The sequence below is a fragment of the Triturus cristatus genome, chromosome 2_2 (assembly GCF_964204655.1).
Source record: "Triturus cristatus chromosome 2_2, aTriCri1.1, whole genome shotgun sequence".
Taxonomy (NCBI): Eukaryota; Metazoa; Chordata; class Amphibia; order Caudata; family Salamandridae; genus Triturus; species Triturus cristatus.
The window spans coordinates 670,084,469-670,104,602 of NC_140582.1; the positions used below are offsets into that span (position 1 = coordinate 670,084,469).

Consider the following 20,134-nt stretch of genomic DNA (forward strand, 5'->3'; position numbering starts at 1 on the left):
AAACTGTGGTATGATGTATTCATGGCGGCTCCAGGCCATGGAGGGCAGCACCACCCCGAGAATCTGAAGGGGACATGGGGTTCGGAATTGTGCCGAGCTCTGGATATGGGGAGACAGTTCCTTTGGATGACGAGTGGAACGTGCACTTTGCGGCTCATTTGTGGGCCGAGGAGATGTTTGTTGGCTCAATCCCATTTGGGTAAAATGCAAGCTGTTTTGACGAACTACATATCCCAGCAGGGAGTGGGACACTCATACGAGCAGCCCATTGGAGGGCAACTATTTAAATTGAGGCACGTCAACAGTGGTGCGATATATTTGAGCAAAGCCTATGAAGAAGGAATGGTTTCCGAAACGCGTCAGGCGGACTATAATGACAAGGTGCCCTTTGCCACTTGATGGTTGATAAAGATTTTTACAAATCATCTGTCTCCCGAGTGCGCCCTCATTTGCTGAAGCAAACTGTGGTATGATGTATTCATGGCGGCTCCAGGCCATGGAGGGCAGCACCACCCCGAGAATCTGAAGGGGACATGGGGTTCGGAATTGTGCTGAGCTCTGGATATGGGGAGACAGTTCCTTTGGATGACGAGTGGAACGTGCACTTTGCGGCTCATTTGTGGGCCGAGGAGATGTTTGTTGGCTCAATCCCATTTGGGTAAAATGCAAGCTGTTTTGACGAACTACATATCCCAGCAGGGAGTGGGACACTCATACGAGCAGCCCATTGGAGGGCAACTATTTAAATTGAGGCACGTCAACAGTGGTGCGATATATTTGAGCAAAGCCTATGAAGAAGGAATGGTTTCCGAAACGCGTCAGGCGGACTATAATGACAAGGTGCCCTTTGCCACTTGATGGTTGATAAAGATTTTTACAAATCATCTGTCTCCCGAGTGCGCCCTCATTTGCTGAAGCAAACTGTGGTATGATGTATTCATGGCGGCTCCAGGCCATGGAGGGCAGCACCACCCCGAGAATCTGAAGGGGACATGGGGTTCGGAATTGTGCCGAGCTCTGGATATGGGGAGACAGTTCCTTTGGATGACGAGTGGAACGTGCACTTTGCGGCTCATTTGTGGGCCGAGGAGATGTTTGTTGGCTCAATCCCATTTGGGTAAAATGCAAGCTGTTTTGACGAACTACATATCCCAGCAGGGAGTGGGACACTCATACGAGCAGCCCATTGGAGGGCAACTATTTAAATTGAGGCACGTCAACAGTGGTGCGATATATTTGAGCAAAGCCTATGAAGAAGGAATGGTTTCCGAAACGCGTCAGGCGGACTATAATGACAAGGTGCCCTTTGCCACTTGATGGTTGATAAAGATTTTTACAAATCATCTGTCTCCCGAGTGCGCCCTCATTTGCTGAAGCAAACTGTGGTATGATATATATATATATATATATATATTCACTGAAAAAACCATAGGTTTCACACATGTTATAGTTAGCGGAAATTTTACTGATAAAAAACCAATGAAATTCCCCCGTTATAGTTAGTGCAGGAAACTATAACTCACGCGACCGCAATCCTCTGCTGATGCTAATACTGTATTTAGACACTTATTTGCCCATGTCTTCTTCCATAAATTTTTAGCTATACATATATTACAAATATTTTTTTTTCATAAAGACACATATGTCATCAGCAGAAGATTGCGGTCGCGTGAGTTATAGTTTCCTGCACTAACTATAACGGGGGAATTTCATTGGTTTTTTATCAGTAAAATTTCCGCTAACTATAACATGTGTGAAACCTATGGTTTTTTCAGTGAATTTGCAAGGTTTTTTAAATGCTAATTCCTAACTATAATGTGTGGGAAACCTATGGTTTTTTCAGTGAATTTGTACGGTTTTTTAAATGCTAAGTTACTTTACGCCTTTTGTGGCGTGCGCGCCCACTTAACACAGTTCGTTCCGTGCGCGCACGGTGCGCTTCGCGCACCGTGCGCGCACAGTGAACGCGTGGTGCGCTTCGCGCACCGCGCGCCCACTTTACGCAGTTAGTGCCGTGCACGCACGGTAGGCACGCGGTGCGCTACGCGCACCGCGTGCCCACGTTACGCTAGATGGGCCATGTACGCACGATGCACCGTGCGCACATGGAGGACATATTATACGCTTCCTTGTGATAGGTAATCTGTTGAAATTTTTTTGGGAAATGCTGTGCTCTTATATGCCATGCACAAATGGTGGCCATCGGCCACCATTTGCACACGGGGTGGAGAGAGTGTGGATTTTTTTTTTTCAAAAATTTTTTACCGTACGCGTACGGTAAGCGTACGGTAAGCGTAATCGGCGAAATTTTCGAAAAATAAAAAATTACCGTTTTTTGCCTTGGGGGATCTTTGAAGACTCAACTAACATGGTTATGTGCATGGGCGCTGTCTAAACAGCCCCTTTATATGTTTTTGGCATTTGTTTATCAGCTCCCCCCTCAGAGTGCGAGAGAGAAAATGGCGGCCGCCGCTTCCTGGTTTCGACCGATTCGGATGTTTACTAAGATCTAAGGGCCAATCAGAATCGCGCTCGCGCACGCCACCGTACGCGTACGGTAAGCGCACCGTAAGCGCACCGTAAGCTGGCTCAGATATATATATTGATTTAAAGGCTATTTTCTCAGAATCTACTGAACAGATTTACACCAAACCTACAAAAGGCACTTCCTTGACCTGAGGACTACCTCTCTGCCAAATTTCAAGTAATTCTGTTCAGCCGTTCGGGCTGTAGCTGTGTCTAAAGGTCCTATGGAAAAATGCATGGGAAAAACGTGTTTTGGGACCCCCCTTTTATCTCAGCCCCCGCTTGACGAATCCCCCCGAGACTTTCAGGGTAGGAGCGGAGCGTAGCGCCCCACCTATTTTGAAAAATTCGCGAGGATTCGTCAACCGGCGCCAAAGTTATTCAAAATAGAATGTTGCGGATTTCCTATGGAAACGTGGTCCTAACTATAACTACCTACTGGCGACCGCCAGTAGGTAATATATATATATATATTCACTGAAAAAACCATAGGTTTCACACATGTTATAGTTAGCGGAAATTTTACTGATAAAAAACCAATGAAATTCCCCCGTTATAGTTAGTGCAGGCAACTATAACTCACGTGACCGCAATCCTCTGCTGATGCTAATACTGTATTTAGACACTTATTTGCCCATGTCTTCTTCCATACATTTTTAGCTATACATATATTACAAATATTTTTTTTTCATAAAGACACATATGTCATCAGCAGAAGATTGCGGTCACGTGAGTTATAGTTGCCTGCACTAACTATAACGGGGGAATTTCATTGGTTTTTTATCAGTAAAATTTCCGCTAACTATAACATGTGTGAAACCTATGGTTTTTTCAGTGAATTTGCAAGGTTTTTTAAATGCTAATTCCTAACTATAACGTGTGTGAAACCTATGGTTTTTTCAGTGAATTTGTACGTTTTTTTAAATGCTAAGTTACTTTACGCCATTTGTGCCGTGCACGCCCACTTAACGCAGTTCGTTCCGTGCGCGCACGGTGCGCTTCGCGCACCGTGCGCGCACAGTGAGCACGCGGTGCGCTTCGCGCACCGCGCGCCCACTCTACGCAGTTAGTGCCGTGCACGCACGGTGGGCACGCGGTGCGCTACGCGCACCGCATGCCCACGTTACGCACCGTGCGCACATGGAGGACATATTATGCGCTTCCTTGTGATAGGTAATCTGTTAAATTTAATTTGTAAGTGATGACAATAATATGCCATGCACAGAGAGTTTTTTTTTTTTATTAACATTTTTAGCGTAAGCGCACCGTACGCGTACGGTAAGCGTAATCGGCGAAACTTTCAAAAAATAAAAATTTACCGTTTTTGGCCTTGGGGGATCTTTGAGGACTCAACTAACATGGCTATGTGCATGGGCGCTGTCTAAACAGCCCCTTTATATGTTTTTTGCCTTTGTTTACAGCCCCCCCCCTCAGAGTGCGAGAGAGAAAATGGCGGCCGCCGCTTCCTGGTTTCGACCGATTCGAATGTTTACTTAGATGTAACAGCCAATCAGAATCGCGCTCGCGCACGCCACCGTACGCGTACGGTAAGCTTACGGTAAGCGTACCGTAAGCTGGCTCAGATATATATATTGATTTAAAGGCTATTTTCTCAGAATCTACTGAACAGATTTACACCAAACCTACAAAAGGCACTTCCTTGACCTGAGGACTACCTCTCTGCCAAATTTCTAGTAATTCTGTTCAGCCGTTCGGGCTGTAGCCCTGTCTAAAGGTCCTATGGAAAAATGCATGGGAAAAACGCGTTTTGGGACCCCCCTTTTATCTCAGCCCCCGCTTGACGAATCCCCCCGAGACTTTCAGGGTAGGAGCGGAGCGTAGCGCCCCACCTATTTTGAGAAATTCGCGAGGATTCGTCGACCGGCGCCAAAGTTATTCAAAATAGAATGTTGCGGATTTCCTATGGAAACAGGGTCCTAACTATAACTACCTACTGGCGACCGCCAGTAGGTAATATATATATATATATACATATATATATATATATATACATATATATATATATATATATATATATATATATATATATATATATATATTTTCTGAATTTCGGTTTTGTTGCCATAGGCACTTTACCACTGCCAAACAGTGATAAAGTGTTTGTGCCCTCTCCTTTAAACATGGTAAAATTGGTCCATACCTAATCAGGTATGGCCCAATTTTGGACCAAATTAAAGCACTTTAATGTACCTGTAAGTCCCTAGTATATGGTACTACATGTACCCAGGGCCTGTAAATTATATGCTACTAGTGGGCCTTCAACCCCCATTGTGCCACTCACTAAAGTACCACTTTAAAGCATGTCTGAGGCTTGTCATTACAGCCTATGCACAGTTTTAAACTGGCAATTCAACCTGGCAAAATACCCTTTCTGCCAGGCCTAAACTTTCCTCTTTATTACACACATGGCACCCCTAAGGTAGGCCCTAAACTACCACTTGGTAGGGTGCACTGTATTTAAAAAGCAGGGCATTAGTTTGCAAGTTTTGCATGTCCTGGTAATAGTAAACTCAAATTTGTTTTCACTACTGTAAGGCCTACCTCTCTGATAGGATAACAGGTTACTTTGTTACATTTAATAAATGCTACCTTTGGTTTGGGAATAGGTAGAAATGTCATGTTTGGTCTCAAATGTATTGTTATTTAAAATCCTCTTTTATGGGAAATAAAGATTTTAAGGCACAATTCTGAAATAGGCACTTTTAGAAAGTTGACATCTTCTTGTCCTAGCCTGCAAACTGAGTCCTGGGTCACAGAGACTGTGAAAAGCTTGGCAGTTTGACTTTGTGTATTCCTCCAAGACAGTGAAACAAAAGGGGATGGTCCATCCTGCCAGATAGGTGGGGTGGAGCTCCACTTACATTTCAAAGGACTGCCTCCAGCACAATCACAAAGGAACTTAACAACAGTCGTTTGTCACCCTAGACCACTTGGAGCTGGGGAAGGAACTTTCCAAAACCAGATGTGGGGAAGCCTAGACGTTTCCCCCACTTCAAAGGCTGGTACCAGGTATAAATATTGGACTGCCAGACCAACTCTTCAGTACACGCCTGGACCTGATGATGACATAATAAGGACCCCCAGAGGACTGCCCTGCTGCTTGAGGCCTGCCTTCTACCTCAGAGGATGACCCTACTACTACCAGAAGACTGTCCTGCTGCTTGAGGCCTGGCGTTCTGCTTGAACTCAGGACTACCAGAGTTACTCCAAGGGCAAGTTAGCTGGCCTCCTATGTGAGCTACTGGGACATAAGATGCTCCAGAGACCTTGTACCTTGCACCTGGCCTCCATTAGAGAGAGCCCTGACCCCCATGTGGTGCCACTCTAGTCCTGGGCCCTTTGTGGTGGTGCTGAAGGTGCTGCTCCTGACAAACTGTAAAATCTGGTCCAAGCATCAACAGAAGAATGGGACCTACCTGCTTGTCGATTTGCCCAAGGTGCATCACCAGTCAGCCTTGTTGCAGAGATTCTGCTCAGGAACAGGACTATGCTTAGGACCACAGAACATCAGTATGAATGGGACTGAGTCACCATACTATATCAGTATCGAGCCCGACTAGCTATAGTGCCTCACTTGCCCTCCTAACCTTTCCAGAGAGACAAGTGATTTGGCACCCCAGAACACAAAACTCCTGACCCTTTCAGATCGCGGTAACAGGACACACCATTTAGCTGTCTCACTCATGTTTGTCCACAAAAAAGATAGAAAAGAGACAGAAAGGAAATTTACAATGTTTATTTAAACTATCGTGCTCTAAGATGCAATAATTGCGCCACAATTATTAAACAGATACATGTAAATAATGTCATCAACATGTTTAATAAACCGTATACAATAAAGAACATTGTCATGTTATCTAACAGATCTACCTTAACCCTCTCCACTACTATAGCTAAGCAGTTACAGATCTCTAGGTTTAGTGGTGGACCCCGTACCTTAAAATACAGAGGTGGATGTTCTACATCTTGGCTGATGGAGCCCTCTTGTCTTAGGACCTTCGCTCTGTGTGTGTCATTTCCCAGAGCCCCTGTACCTAGTTATGTGACAAGATGTAAGTATTCAAAACAGCAGCTGCATTCTTCTATTATGTCTAGGTGCTAGTGTCTGACCAGAGAGAATAACAAGGGGCAATGTTATTTAACCATGCCTCGGTTGTTCAGACTACTAAATGCCATGAAAAAAAATAAATACGAAAACCTGTGCTCGTTCTGTGTGAAAATACAACGTAGCACAAAGCAAGCGGGATATTTAGTAACGTGCAAAACCAAAGCGGCATACAATGTGCATGATTAGGCTAACATAGGGAAAATGATAATGGGCCATGTAAGAAACACAATACAGGCTGACTTTCGGTAGCACTCGCTACATTCTTCTCTGCAGCAGCAAATCCTGTTCAGCAGGTCCTCTCACCAAAGGTGTCTGGCTTCATGGAGTCCGAGTCCTCTATAGCCTGCAGCTTTATCCAGCTGGAGTTTTTTGTCTTCCAAAACAGTGACAAAGTCTGAAGGTAGAAATCTTCACTGCGACTCCGTCCAATGGCTCCCCAATGATGATGCCTCCTCATTGGACACCACCAGCTGCCTTACCCCTCTGAACTTTACCTTCTCAGGAACTTTTCCTCAAATATTCTTCTAAGTCCGAAAGAATTTTGAGACCGGACACAATCCGAACCGCGCTTCAATTGCAGTTGGCATTTTTCCAGGACTAACGCGACTAGATACCCGAAGTAGGCGCTTTGATATTTTAGGAGCAATCTTTCACCTAACATTAATAATTTTGGTTCTACTGGTTGTAATTCTTTGGTGTCATTTTCTTTATTAAATGTTTCTCTCTTTTTCTAAATTGGTGTGAGATTTTTCTTGTGTTGTGTCTTCACTTTATTACTGTTTGTGAGCTGCATAAATACTTAACCCAGTATCTCTAAGTTAAGCCTAACAGCTTTTGTGCCCATTACCAGAGGGTTAAGCACGTTAGTGTAGTCACGTTTATGGTTCACCATGAAAAGGATTGTGGTTGTTGCTTGAGAAGGGTTAAAGCCCCTCTTAACCAATAACACCATTTCTTACAGTGAGGATAGGTGTTTCACAACACTTGACTAAGACGGTTTGTAGACCCGAAAAAAGGACAAGAGGAGCCTTTAGTGGTGGGTCTGTGAGGGTACATGTGACAATATGCTGCTTGAAGAGCATATTACTATAGAGAATGTCAGGGAGGATGGAAATGATGGGTAATCAGTATGGCTGGTCAGTAACTGAGTTGTTACTCTCAAATGAAACATTGCACAGGAAGCAGAGGGTAATATCAGGTGCTGGGGACAAAGGGAAGGGGGAACTATCTTCTTAAGGTCCAGTAATGAGGTGGTTACATTGTGAGAAGATGTGCCTTTATGAGTAAGGATTTCCTCCCTTTTCTGAAGTGGAGGCAGAATGGAAATACATGGATTGGGCTAAGCACAGTTTTCAAGGTCCTGGGGGAATAGCAGGAGAGTCCATGATATCTAGCCTTCCTGTTGCAATTCTTGGTTTTCAGACTGGTGATGCTGTTGTTGTGTTTTTTTTTTGTATATACTCAGAGATTATAATTCGCGAAGCTGTGGGCCACCACTTTTGGGATGGATAATAGCACCCCATCAGCATCACGCACCAATGGGACTTGGGAGGCTGTGTGTGTGTGGCCTGGCAAAGCCTATGTAGCATCCTACTCGATTTGTCCCCCCACTGGTATATGCAGCTCTGTGCAGCCTGCCATACTAATTTAGCGTCATCGAGGATCACCAGCTGATACTACTGCTAAATGAGATATAGGTGCCTTTGTGAGGCTACATCACCCACACAACGGTTTCTCTCATCCATGGTATGCATCTGAGCCTCCAGGACCTCCAATGCGTGAGTCTTGCACTTATGCTCACCCGTACAATAACTAATATCTACCCCTTGCAATGTTGGTTTGAGAGCTTCCCCTAGTATTTTTTTGGAGGATGCCGTAGGAGCATTTATGGAGAAGTAGTCGGTAGTGACTTTTATAGGAGCAGTTTATATGATGGATTCTGCAAGTGTCATCGCGGCATGTGCCATCGGACTGAAGGGAATCCGGGCCAACATGAAGCGGAAGGGCCGCGGGGGAGTGGTCGGACAACCCCTTCAGCAGCATATCAACATGCGTTACTATGTGTATAGATAGTGGGAATCAGTAGGTAGTCGAGCCTAGAAAATAAACCATGGACTGTCAAAAAGTGTAGCCCACTTCGGTTAGATGATATGCCCTCCATGTGTCGGTCCAGGCAAAGATGGTCACTATCAAGTTTAATCTGGATGGCCCCTTCTCTACCTCTCCCCCCTCTAGTACGTTATCTGTCTACCTCTGAATTGAGTATGTCATTCCAGTCAGCACCCATGAATGAGAGACCACCTGGCAGTCCTCTCCATATACCAATACATTTTCCACAAAAGTCTGTCCTAATGGAGGAGGAGCTTATTTACAACCCAATGTGAGCGATCCCCCATAAAGTGTACTGGTCACGATGACATATCTGCCATAATCATCCATCTATATTCTATTGGGTTGAATGGGACACTCTGATTAATTAATATACCAAATCCCCGTGAGCCCCTAGTGAACCCAGAGTGAAACGTCTGTGTGTATCTGATGTTCTGTGGTCCTAAGAGATGTGACTCCTGTAAAAGTTGGATGTCAGCCCTTAGTCTCTTTGCCTGTTTCAACATGGCACTGCGTTTAATTTTATTAAGAACATCCCAGACTTTCTGTGTGAGAATTTGAATGTGACCTTTAAGGCCGTCACCTTCTATATCCAACATTAATAACTAATGCCGGTATCTCCATGGGTTCAAGTATAGGGATTTCCGGGAGATTTGTACCAAAGATGTGCCATGTAACAACATAGAACACAAGATCCCCCTCACCCCAATACTTCAAAGAACAAGAAGTATCTGTCGCTGAAGAGTCTCTTCCTGGACCCAAACAGGGGACCCGGAGAGCTTAATGTCTGGACTAGAGTCTAATGTACTTGATATATATATATATATATATATATATATATATATACACATATATCCAAAACCCTCGTTAGTTGATCAACTTCCAGTAAAACGAGCGTGGACCCAGCATACGTGCAAAGTAGATTTTATTATCACCAGTTCAGTACGCCATGACGCGTTTCGGCCGGTTCACGGCCTTCATCACATGACAAAGCTAAGACAAAGTTACCTGTATTTAAAGTGCCAGTGCGTAAAACTCAGTTAACATAGACAACATACTATGGCATGAGTTAAACTTTACGCTTGAATGCAATATAGTTATGGTAATTTAAACATATGAAGGCCAAATACATTTGGTAGCATAGTATGAAAAATAAATCTTCTTAATACAATTTAGCATGTCACAATATATTTGGGGCAAAATGTCTATATCAATACTTGCATAAATGTCTGATATGCCTAGACAACCCTAGTCCAAAATAAAAATTGAGTTGATTGCTTATAGTGGAGCCTATCCCCATAAAAAAGTGTATGTCATCACAAATAGCTGCAATCCCGTTGCTCAGCGCTAATAAAGTGAAAATGTGCTAAAAAAAACATATATATTTCAATAAGGTGCAAGAACTAGAAAAAAGTGCTGTGTGCTACATGTTCCCAGTCCGCGGCCACAATATTACTGTAACAAAATATATCACAGTACCTAGATTTTGGCCGAAGAATAAGTGCTTTAGTGTTGTGTGCAAAATACGCAAAATTGATTTTCATCATAAGCATACTCCTATGCGAAGGTTCCTGTGGACTACACATGAAGTCGCGTATTGAGCATGCTTAAAGTGCAAACTGAGGTTTGGACAACAGTACATATATATATATATATATATATATACACACACACACATGTGCTATCTTAACGTCTATAAGCAGCTAGTGTTCCTCAGTTGGACGGCTTTCTCACCAGGATAATCGAGAGCAATCATGTTGCTTCTTTGTGGACTTTTTGGGAGGGTTGCATCGCTAGCTCAAGGATGAGATAGAGTCCATCTGCAGCGGAGTGTGAGGCTTCATCGATACAGCTTTATCTGTCCAAGCGAAAATCTCTTCTGGCATATCAAAAAACAGAGTCTGTGAATTAAAGACCACTCTTAAGCGTGCTGGATATAGCAACATGTATAGTAGTTTGAGCTCCCGTAGTTTCTGTTTTGCTGCCACAAAAGATTGATGTTGCTGCTGGACCATCCTTATAGAGTCCGGGAATATCATTATTTGATGCGATTCGAACAGGATCTTATCTTGACTTCAGGAATAGCATCTCTATTGAGGTAATTAAAGAGCTTAGCTATTACCGGTCAAGGCACCTTCAAAACAAAGCATGTCAATAGGGATTCTGCAGGTATGATGGATCAAAGCCATTGAGTCAAAAACTTGATCACGGAGGAACCCTCGCACCCTTCTGGGAAGCCCACCAGGTGTATGTTGTTGCGGTGGCCACGTCCTTCAGCATCTTCCACCCGTGCCCCAGCTCATTTGTCTCAAAAGTTAGCTTACTTTCTGATGGGGGCTGTCATCGAATCCTCAACACTTGACACCTTGGTCTCTGCTTCGGTGATCCGATCTACTGCAGTCCGGAGATCCTGGTGCAGCAGAGTGACCTCAGAGCCAACCGCCACTATCTTGACATCTAGCATATATCTAGACTGCCCAATGGCTGCCAGCAATGCTGCGTTGTCTGCGGCGGACCCAGGTGCCGCACTCGGGTCCATAACCATCACGCCGGCACTGGTAAATTTATCGATGGTGCTTTGCTTGGCCGTTGGATCAGAGGGTTTGTCTTTAGTCATGTCTAAACAGCCAGCACTCCAATCATCTGTGAGGTAATATCAGCGGCAGGCTACACATGACCTGCCAGTCCCCCTATCTAGGTCCAAGGGGCATCATGAGCAGTCGGCGACTCCATGACCAGGGTCAAGTGGACACAATGGGATGAATGCAGCTAGCCCCTGGCCGCAAGCTACACCAGGAGCCGCAAGCTGCACCAGGACCTGGCCTGACTGCTTCTGCAGCCAAGGGACCCACTGCAGCGCAGTTTCCCCTATAGGGAAATTTACAACAATATTTATCAGCCTTCACTTGGGCACAATATGATAGTATCGCATGGCGCCAGTTGGTGCTACAATGTATGGACCCCTTGCCAGTGCCCAAGAGGGCTCGTTAGCCCTATCCATCTTATTAACAGTGAGAAATGGAGTCAATATTAAGAGGCACCACAGAGTGACGTACTCTTAACATCCAAAATCATCTGGCCGGAACGTCTCATTTTAGCAGCTGGGCCCCTGTGTGGCCAAGGGCCACAAGCGCGAATCATGTGCCTTATCGCTGAAAGGGGGGGGGGGGGGGGGTCTGTGTGTGGTCCAGGCCTCCGTTCCGTCCACACCGTGCCTCACCCAGCGCCGGGCACCCCACCACAGCACAGGAATCCTAGTCCACGGCTGTCTGGTCTGTTAAGGCGCATCATGTTAGGGTGCCAGGCCCCACAATGTCACTCCCAGGGCAGCCGCACTGGCTCCCAGGCCCCAACCGTGGGCCGCCACCGCAGTCCGGCTAAGTCCCCACCGAATCTCTCTTTCAGCTCCGGCGGCAGAGCCCCAGCCACTGTATACTCTAATAGCCAAAAGTAATCAATGTCCTCTGGTATATAACCTGCTTTTAAACGACAGGTTATCTGTTAAATATTTGTATTTTCTACATTATAATTATGTTAATCTTCTTTCTCCAATCTTTCTCAAAAGATTCCTAATAAAACGAGATGGTCTATCTTTTTTTTTAGTAAAACAAGCCTTTAAAGGTCTTAAGTCACTGGAGTTGTATATGGTCACAGCATGCTGATCTGAATAGATTTTTTGCACTCACAGTGTTGTTACCTGCGTAAAGGAGTTTCCGAATGCAATGGATTTGCTGGGATTTACAAGCTGCATAAAGAGGAGTTCCCAAATGAGGAATGTCTTGGTCAACATCTATACCCCAGGTGATCAGTACTTCCAAACAGTCGCTGTAACCTGCCAATACAGCACGTGACATGTTAGGTAGCCATTTCAATATGTATAGACTAATAGAAATGTCATTATGTTCTAGCAGATAGTTTTTACACCTACCATACCAAATTGATTGAACTGTACCTTTACTGGATGCTTCATGAGTCGGTGAAGGCTGGCATGAATCCAACTGTGTTTTTGCGCCATACTCCAGCAGGAGATCCACACAACTAGCACTGCCTCTCGAGCATGCATTAAATAACGGAGTTACACCATCAATTGTTGTAGCATTTACCTGGAAAATACCAGATGGATCAAGATAATGCCTTTAAACTGTGCTCTACCTAAAACTAAAGTACTTTCACAATAAAGTTGACTTTAGATTTGTGGAAAGGTTTGGACAGCATTTTCCTATGTTGACTGTCTTCTCCGCTATATGTGATTTTTCAAATGTTGCCTGAAAATAACTTTACTGTCAACAGTTTGAACGGTGTACTGCGGGGCAAAACAGTTTTACCAGTATTTAAAATTATACTTTGCACTTAGGTTAAGTGACTACCATTCCTTAAACGTCACAAGAACACTCATGCAATGACATCTCCTCAACAATGTTAGACAAACTCACCATCAGATACAGCACAAATCATCTATGAAATGTTAAACTATTTTAACACAATGGAAAGGAGAAGACGCAATCTTGAAGAAGCATGGAAAAAACTCAAATCCTAGACCGAGAAAATTAAATACATAGTCCACATGAGAGGTTATCTCTATTGTTATTTTTTCAGAAACTAGATTTGGTCACAATAAATACAAGATCATTATGAATACTTGGCTGTGTACAGGATTAAGTACATGATAGATAGCACAGTGAAGTCTAATATCAGTGTGGAAATACAGCTGCCAATATCTGATTAAGACACAGTTCCCCCCTAATTGCCTTTAAGACTTAGGATGTCAGTCTCGGTTTCATATATCTGACAAAGAAGTGCCCACCATTCACGTGCCGTAGGGTGGATCTGACTAATCCATTCCCTAGCAATACCCAAGCAGGCAACTAAGATTGTGATGGAGATAATTACAGAGAGTCGGGATCCAGCCCCAGCTTTAAATACTGTTGGACCTGGCCCTCTCTACAGGGTCACCCCCAAGCCTTTTGCCTTTTTTCCATCCACTTTTTGCTGAATTCATTCTTGTTGGCTTTAGGACTCTGAGTACTTTACCACTGCTAACCAGTGCTAAAGCGCTTGTGCTAACTCCTCTAAACATGCTTTGATTGGTATACACCTAATTGGCATATTTCATTTACTCATAAGTCCCTTGTAGAGTAATATAAAATGTACCCAGGGCCTGTAAATTAAATGCTGCCAGTGGGCCTGCAGCACTTATTGTGCCCCCCCCCCCACTTATGTAGCACCTTAAATCATGTCCCAGACCTGCCATCGCAGTACTTTTAAGCTCTACATGTCCTGGTACTGGAAAAACTCCCAAATTCTTTTTTCACTACTGTGAGCCCTACCCCTTCCATAGGATAACATTAAGGATTCCTTATTGCATTTAGTAAGCTGTAATTCCTAATTGAGAGGAGGAAAATATTTCTTTTTTTATTGGAAGACTTTACAGAACACATTAATTCATCAAAATACACAAACAGTTCTTGACAATATAAGATATTTCAGTTTTTACAAACCAATTTAAAACACCACATTGATTTATCATATTACAATATAGCAGCAATTCTGTATAACACCACATTTTTTCAAATTTCCCCTGCCGCTCTGACTTTTCAACATAGTTTTATGATCTCATGCAAATCCCTACTGCACAGCTTATCTAAAAAAAACACATCCTATTGCTTTAAAAAATCACTATATGAGCCTTATGCAATGCATTGCATCTCTCTAGCGCCTTTATTCTCAGCATTTTGGCTCTCCGTTGCTCAAATGTGGGAATTAATGTTCTTTTCCAATTTTGCAGGATTATAGATCTTGCAATTAATACAATAAAACAATGAGCTGCACTAAAACTGGCCACCGATGGATAACCCAATAATATCAGCTGTGGGTTGTTCAGTAAATCAATATTGATCGTGTTCCGGCAATAATTCCGTATGGAAGCCCAATATTCCATCATCATCTGACATTTCCAAATAATGTGTGTAAACTGCTCTCGGCCTCCATCGAACATCTGAAACATTTTATTGGTGTTTGAGGATTCATTTTATTCAAAACAGCAAGCGTCCTATATAGCTTCCATTTGGTACAGAAATGCATGCGCTGAAGGTTGGCGCCTTTAAATACTGAAAAGTTATAAAGATTTATCTCATTCCAAAACTCTGCTGTAATGGGCAATTCTTCCCATGACTGCAATTTCTGATTAAAATTGGTAAAGATATAGGCCTCGATATATTCAGAGAGTCTAGTTTTCCAGTACTTTATGGATCTGCACGTGCTTATTTCCACCACATTCGATCTGGCCCTTATAGTTTTAGGATCTAGACCCTTTAAAAAATGTGAGATTTGAATGAAGGACCATTGAATGGATAACTCTGAGTACCTAATACTAGGTCTTACATCAATTCACTCTTTCCATTAGTTGTAGTGTAAGAAATCTCTAATATATGTGTATCCATTGATTCCCCATCTGTAAGCTGCCTTTTAATCAACAAGAATTTAATATCCAGTTGAGATGTCTACTGGTCTAGTAGATGCATTAATAACGGGAATAGCACGATATGTAAACATCTGTTCTTTTCTTTTAACAACCACTGCAAGAGTTTATAACTGACTTTTTTCGGTGACTTGGTCAGGCATAAAAAAGCATGAATTTCATATTCTTTCAGCACAAGATCTAAAAAAAAGTTATCCATTAGCCTTGCTCCTGGGTTTTAAAAACACAAACAGAAAAGTATGCAAAGTTTGTAAAGTAATATTCTCTCTGGTTTGGCAAAGCCAGGCCACCATCCTTTGTCGACCTGTACAATATATTTAATGCTACTCTGGGAGCTTTATTGGCGCACATGAAGGTAGAGAACAGTTCTTCGACTTGTTTAAAACATTTAATCTGCAAAACACAGGGCACAGCAGCGTATAAAAAATTAGATAGCAGCAGAGCGTTTACACGGATTAGCACTGTGTTCTGCCTATTATTGATATTGGTACATGATTCCATTTTGTAAATAAAGATTTAATTTGACTAATTACTGGTACAAAATTAATTCAGTGTAAAAAGATCTTCTCTGTCTTCCGTAATCTATATACCAATGTATCTCTTGGGTTTCTGATTTACTGGGGGTCGGAGATCTGAGAATAAAATAGTGCAATTACATAAAGCACATAAAGCAAATTCTATTTTAAACCTATTAATCTTATATCCCCCATCAACTGAAATAAATAAATAAATTGCCTTTTTTCGAATTTCCAAACCGGGTTTTAAAAGAGAGTGCAACCATGTTAGACTTGACAGCCTTAGGGTGGTCTTCCCCCAACTTTTTGCCTGACTCCCTCCATTTTTCTGGTCTAGTTTTTGCTGGTTTTAGGATTGAACACTTTACCACTGCTCAACTCATGGAGTATCTTGAAACCAATAAGTTGTTGGATCCATCACAATCGGGCTTTAGACCTATGCCCCTATGCACAGTAACAACTTTAATTGAGGTTTTGATTAAAAAAGATGCTCTCTTAACACGAACACTTAATCACTGCTTGTGCTGTTGGACCTTTCAGCAGCATTCAATATGGTATCCCAGCCTAGATTGCTACAAAGATTGCACGACATAGGAATCCATGCACAGAATTAAAATGTTTCAAGGATTTTCTAATTGTTCATACTCAGATGAATAATTTGGCCCATTATAAATCACAAACTTTACAATTAGATAAGGGGGTGCCACAAGGACCTTGTTAAAGCCCCACTCTCTTTAACATTTATGCAGCCGCCCCTTGGCAAAATTGCCAGAGCTTATGCTTTGAACCTTAATCATATGCTGACGACACGCAGTTAATTTTCACACTTAGTAAAGACTTGATTAATGCAAAAGAGCACTTTTCTGCTGGTTTCAGAGCCATTGCCAGAGAAAACTGTCTACAGCTGAACACCAGTAAGACCGAGATTATGCTCTTTGGTAAGGCCCAACAGCTCCGGACACCAGACTGGCGGCCCTCGAATTTGGGCGCTGCACCTAATCCGAAATTGGTTGTAAAAAATCTGGGAGGTCGACTTGATCAAGCACTCACTACGCAAGAGCAGGTTCGCAACACCATAGGGACCTGTTTTCATATGTTGGGCTTGTTATGGAGAGTTTTCACTCTTCTTCCACACTATACGAGGCAGATCTAAATTCAAATATTGGTTATCAGCCACCTAGATTATTATAATGCCTTATTACCTTACATCAATGAGACATTGATAAATAACCTGCAGGTGATTCAGAACACAGCAGCCCATCTTATTACCAATCTCCCACCCAGGTCAGCTTATTCTCCTCTTTGCCAATCTATACAAGAATTCTTTTCAAAATTTGCTGTCTGTCACATAAGTCCTTAAGTGGAAATCGCCCAAGCTATCTGTCTTCAAAGCTTTTTCCTTATTGGAGCCAAGTAAACCATTAAGAACCAGTGACAAAGCCTTGCTTACAGTCCCCGGATAAGAAAGTCTTGCTCAGGTGGAAGGTCCTTTTCCTACTTAGCTCCTTATTTTTAGAGTAAGCTCCCACTTCACTTACGTCAATGTACTGATCATTTTAAATTCAGAACAACTCTCAAGACTGATTTGTTTGCGGCCTAAGAGTCTGGCCTACCTGTTTATGTTCTGAGCTGCGCCGAGATACCCCTCTGGGGGTTCCTCGTGCATGTTTATAAATTAAATTAACATAACATAACCAGTGTTACAGTGCGTGTGCTCTCTCCCCTAAACATGGTAATATTGGCTCACCCCCAATTGGCATATTTAATTTAGTTATGTTTACCCATGCCAAGGGTCTGTGAATTAACTGCTACTAGTGGGCCTGCAGCACTCATTATGCCACCCATTTAATTAGCCCTCTAACCATAGTTCTGGCCTGCCATTGCAGAGCCTGTATGTGAAGTTTATACTGACACTTCGACCTGACAAGATAAATATCTTGCCAGGCCTAAACCTTCCATTTTTATATGTATAAGTCACCCCTAAGGTAGACCATGTAAAACCCACAGGGCATGTCAACCTGGCATTAAATCCCCTTGCCAAGCCTTAAACTCCCCTTTTATTACATATGTCACCCCTAAGGTAGGCCCTAGGTAGCCCAAAGGGGGTGTTGCAATGTATTAAAAAAGCTGGACATGTACTTTTAAGATTTATAATGTCTTGGTAGTGAAAAACTCCCAAAGTCGTTTATCACTACTGCAAGGCCTATTTCTGCCATAGGATAACATTGGAGTTTCCTTATTACATTTTATAAGTTTAATTTCTGATTGGGAAGAGATAAGACACCAAAGTCTGGTGTCTCAGGAATCACAATTTAAAATCATAATTTATAGTGAAATCGGATTTTAAATTGCAATTCTGAAAATGCCACTTTTAGAAAGCTGGCGTTTTCTCAGTTTAGCCCTTTGGTGCCTGCTGCCCGTCTCTGTTCAGTCTGGGTTGGGTGACAGCTGGGCTTTGTGTATTCCCTCTGGACAGCCACACACAAAGGGAGCTTAGGTGTGACTTGATGGGCCATCTTGGGAAATGGAAGGGAGGAGCTGGGCACAGCCTCACTATTACATCTGAATAGGTAGTATCCTGTCCACACACAAAGGGCTGCATACCCCCCTGTAGTGAGTCTGGATCCAGGGCAGGAAAGAAGGACCTCTTTGCACTACAAAGCTTTCCTTGAAGTCTCCCCAACTTCAACAGCACAACTGGGTATCCGTACCATAACTCTGATACCATGACTTCAGTACACTTAGGGACCTGTGAAGACTCTGCCAGGAAGAAGAACTGCTGTGCTGCTGAAAGGAATGCCACTCTACTGGACTCCTGCCTTGCTATGCTGCCCTGTTTGTTCCCTTGCCTGGGTGAAAAGGACTGGAGCAGAGCCGGCGCATAGCACTCGGAACCAGTGCACAGCACTCAGAATCAACGCATTCTCTACTGCAGGAGCAGGAATAGTAGCAGTACATCTCATTCAGAGCCAGTGCATCACATTGGGAACCGACACATTGCTGCCACTGTATGAAGAAAATTGATGCAATTTGCCCACTGCGTGGATAGACACTAACACATCGCTATGGCTGCACCTCGCATCTTCTTATACAGTGACGCAGGTACTTTTGTTCCGCGGGCCTAACTGAGATCCTGTATCCGGCTCGCGCTCCATCGCTGTCAGCCTGAACTTTTGACTTTGCCCCAGTCTAGCGAGACCAGATATTCCAAATATGTACTTATTACTTCTAAGTGCTATTTTTACAGTTTATTACTTAAAAAATCATTTCTCGACTTCTACTTATTTATTTTCTGTCGCTTTGGTCTAGTTTTATTTATAAAATTAAACTCTTTTTCTAACCTGTGTGGCATCTTTTGAAGGTGTTCTAACTGTGTTACTGTTTGAAGCGTTGAACAAATACTTTACACATTGCCTTTTAAGTTAAGCCTGACTGCTGTGTGCCACGCTACCAGAGGGTGAGCATAACATAATTTAGGGTGTGTTTGTGACATACCCGGAGTAGGATTGTGGTTCCTGCTTAGACAGGGTGCATACCTCTGTCAACCACAAACCTAGTTCTGAAAGACACCATCTGTGTAGAGCTTGATTTTAGACATACTGTTGACAGGTGGCCCTATCATCTTGTCTTCTCTTATAGCTTTCACAAATGGTTCAATAAGAATTGCCAAAAGTATAGGAGAGAGAGGACATCCCTGCCATGTCCCCCTTTTGTCTAATAATAAAACCTGTGCGGGAGCCTGTTTTTTCTCAAAATATTCCAATGCTTCTATTAAAAAAAATGTGTATTGGTAGATAATTGCCTGCCTGTTATAAAGCCACATTGATCTTTTATTGATTAATGTTCCCACTACCTTATCCATTCTATATGTAAATAGATAGATTATAATTTTATAGTCAGCGTTTAGGAGGACTAATTGGCCTGTATGAGTTTTATATTTTCAGGGTTCTTATACTTTTTAAGAAATCTTACTACAATAGTGTAATAAATGATGGTGAGATATTTTTTCCTTTCAGTATAGAAGCAGAGAGCCTGAAAATATGTTGATTCAAACGAAAACGTTTTGAAATATTTCAACAGGAATACCATCCTTCCCATTTGCTAAAGATTTAATTACTTCTTCTACTTCTAGTGAGGTAAATTAATTTACGAACTTGACCTTGTCTTTCTTTCAATCTCGGCATGGAAACATTGGCCAACATATCCTGTATAATTTTTGGTTCAGTAACCGGAGTATGTCTCAGAATAAATCCATCTGCGCTCTTCCTTTTTAAATCCGATACTTGAAGAGTCAGAAGTATAGGATTATGGTCGTAGGTGATGAATTGAGCCCTGTGAATGAAGACCAAATCAATCCTGGAATAGTGTCTATGTGGT

General features: G+C 42.8%; 1 protein-coding gene across 4 annotated transcripts in view; it reads right to left on the reverse strand.

Moving 5' to 3' along the window:
* The window catches only part of ASB5 (ankyrin repeat and SOCS box containing 5), a 576,687-nt gene that overhangs the window by 21,809 nt on the left and 534,744 nt on the right, over nt 1–20,134 (reverse strand). For all 4 annotated transcript variants that reach the window (XM_085641860.1, XM_085641862.1, XM_085641863.1 and 1 more), the window contains exons 4-5: nt 12,717–12,867; nt 12,462–12,596 (exon numbers count right to left, since the gene is read on the reverse strand). In XM_085641860.1, the coding sequence (XP_085497986.1) occupies nt 12,462–12,596; nt 12,717–12,867 (286 nt within the window). The remainder of the gene's footprint in view (nt 1–12,461; nt 12,597–12,716; nt 12,868–20,134) is intronic.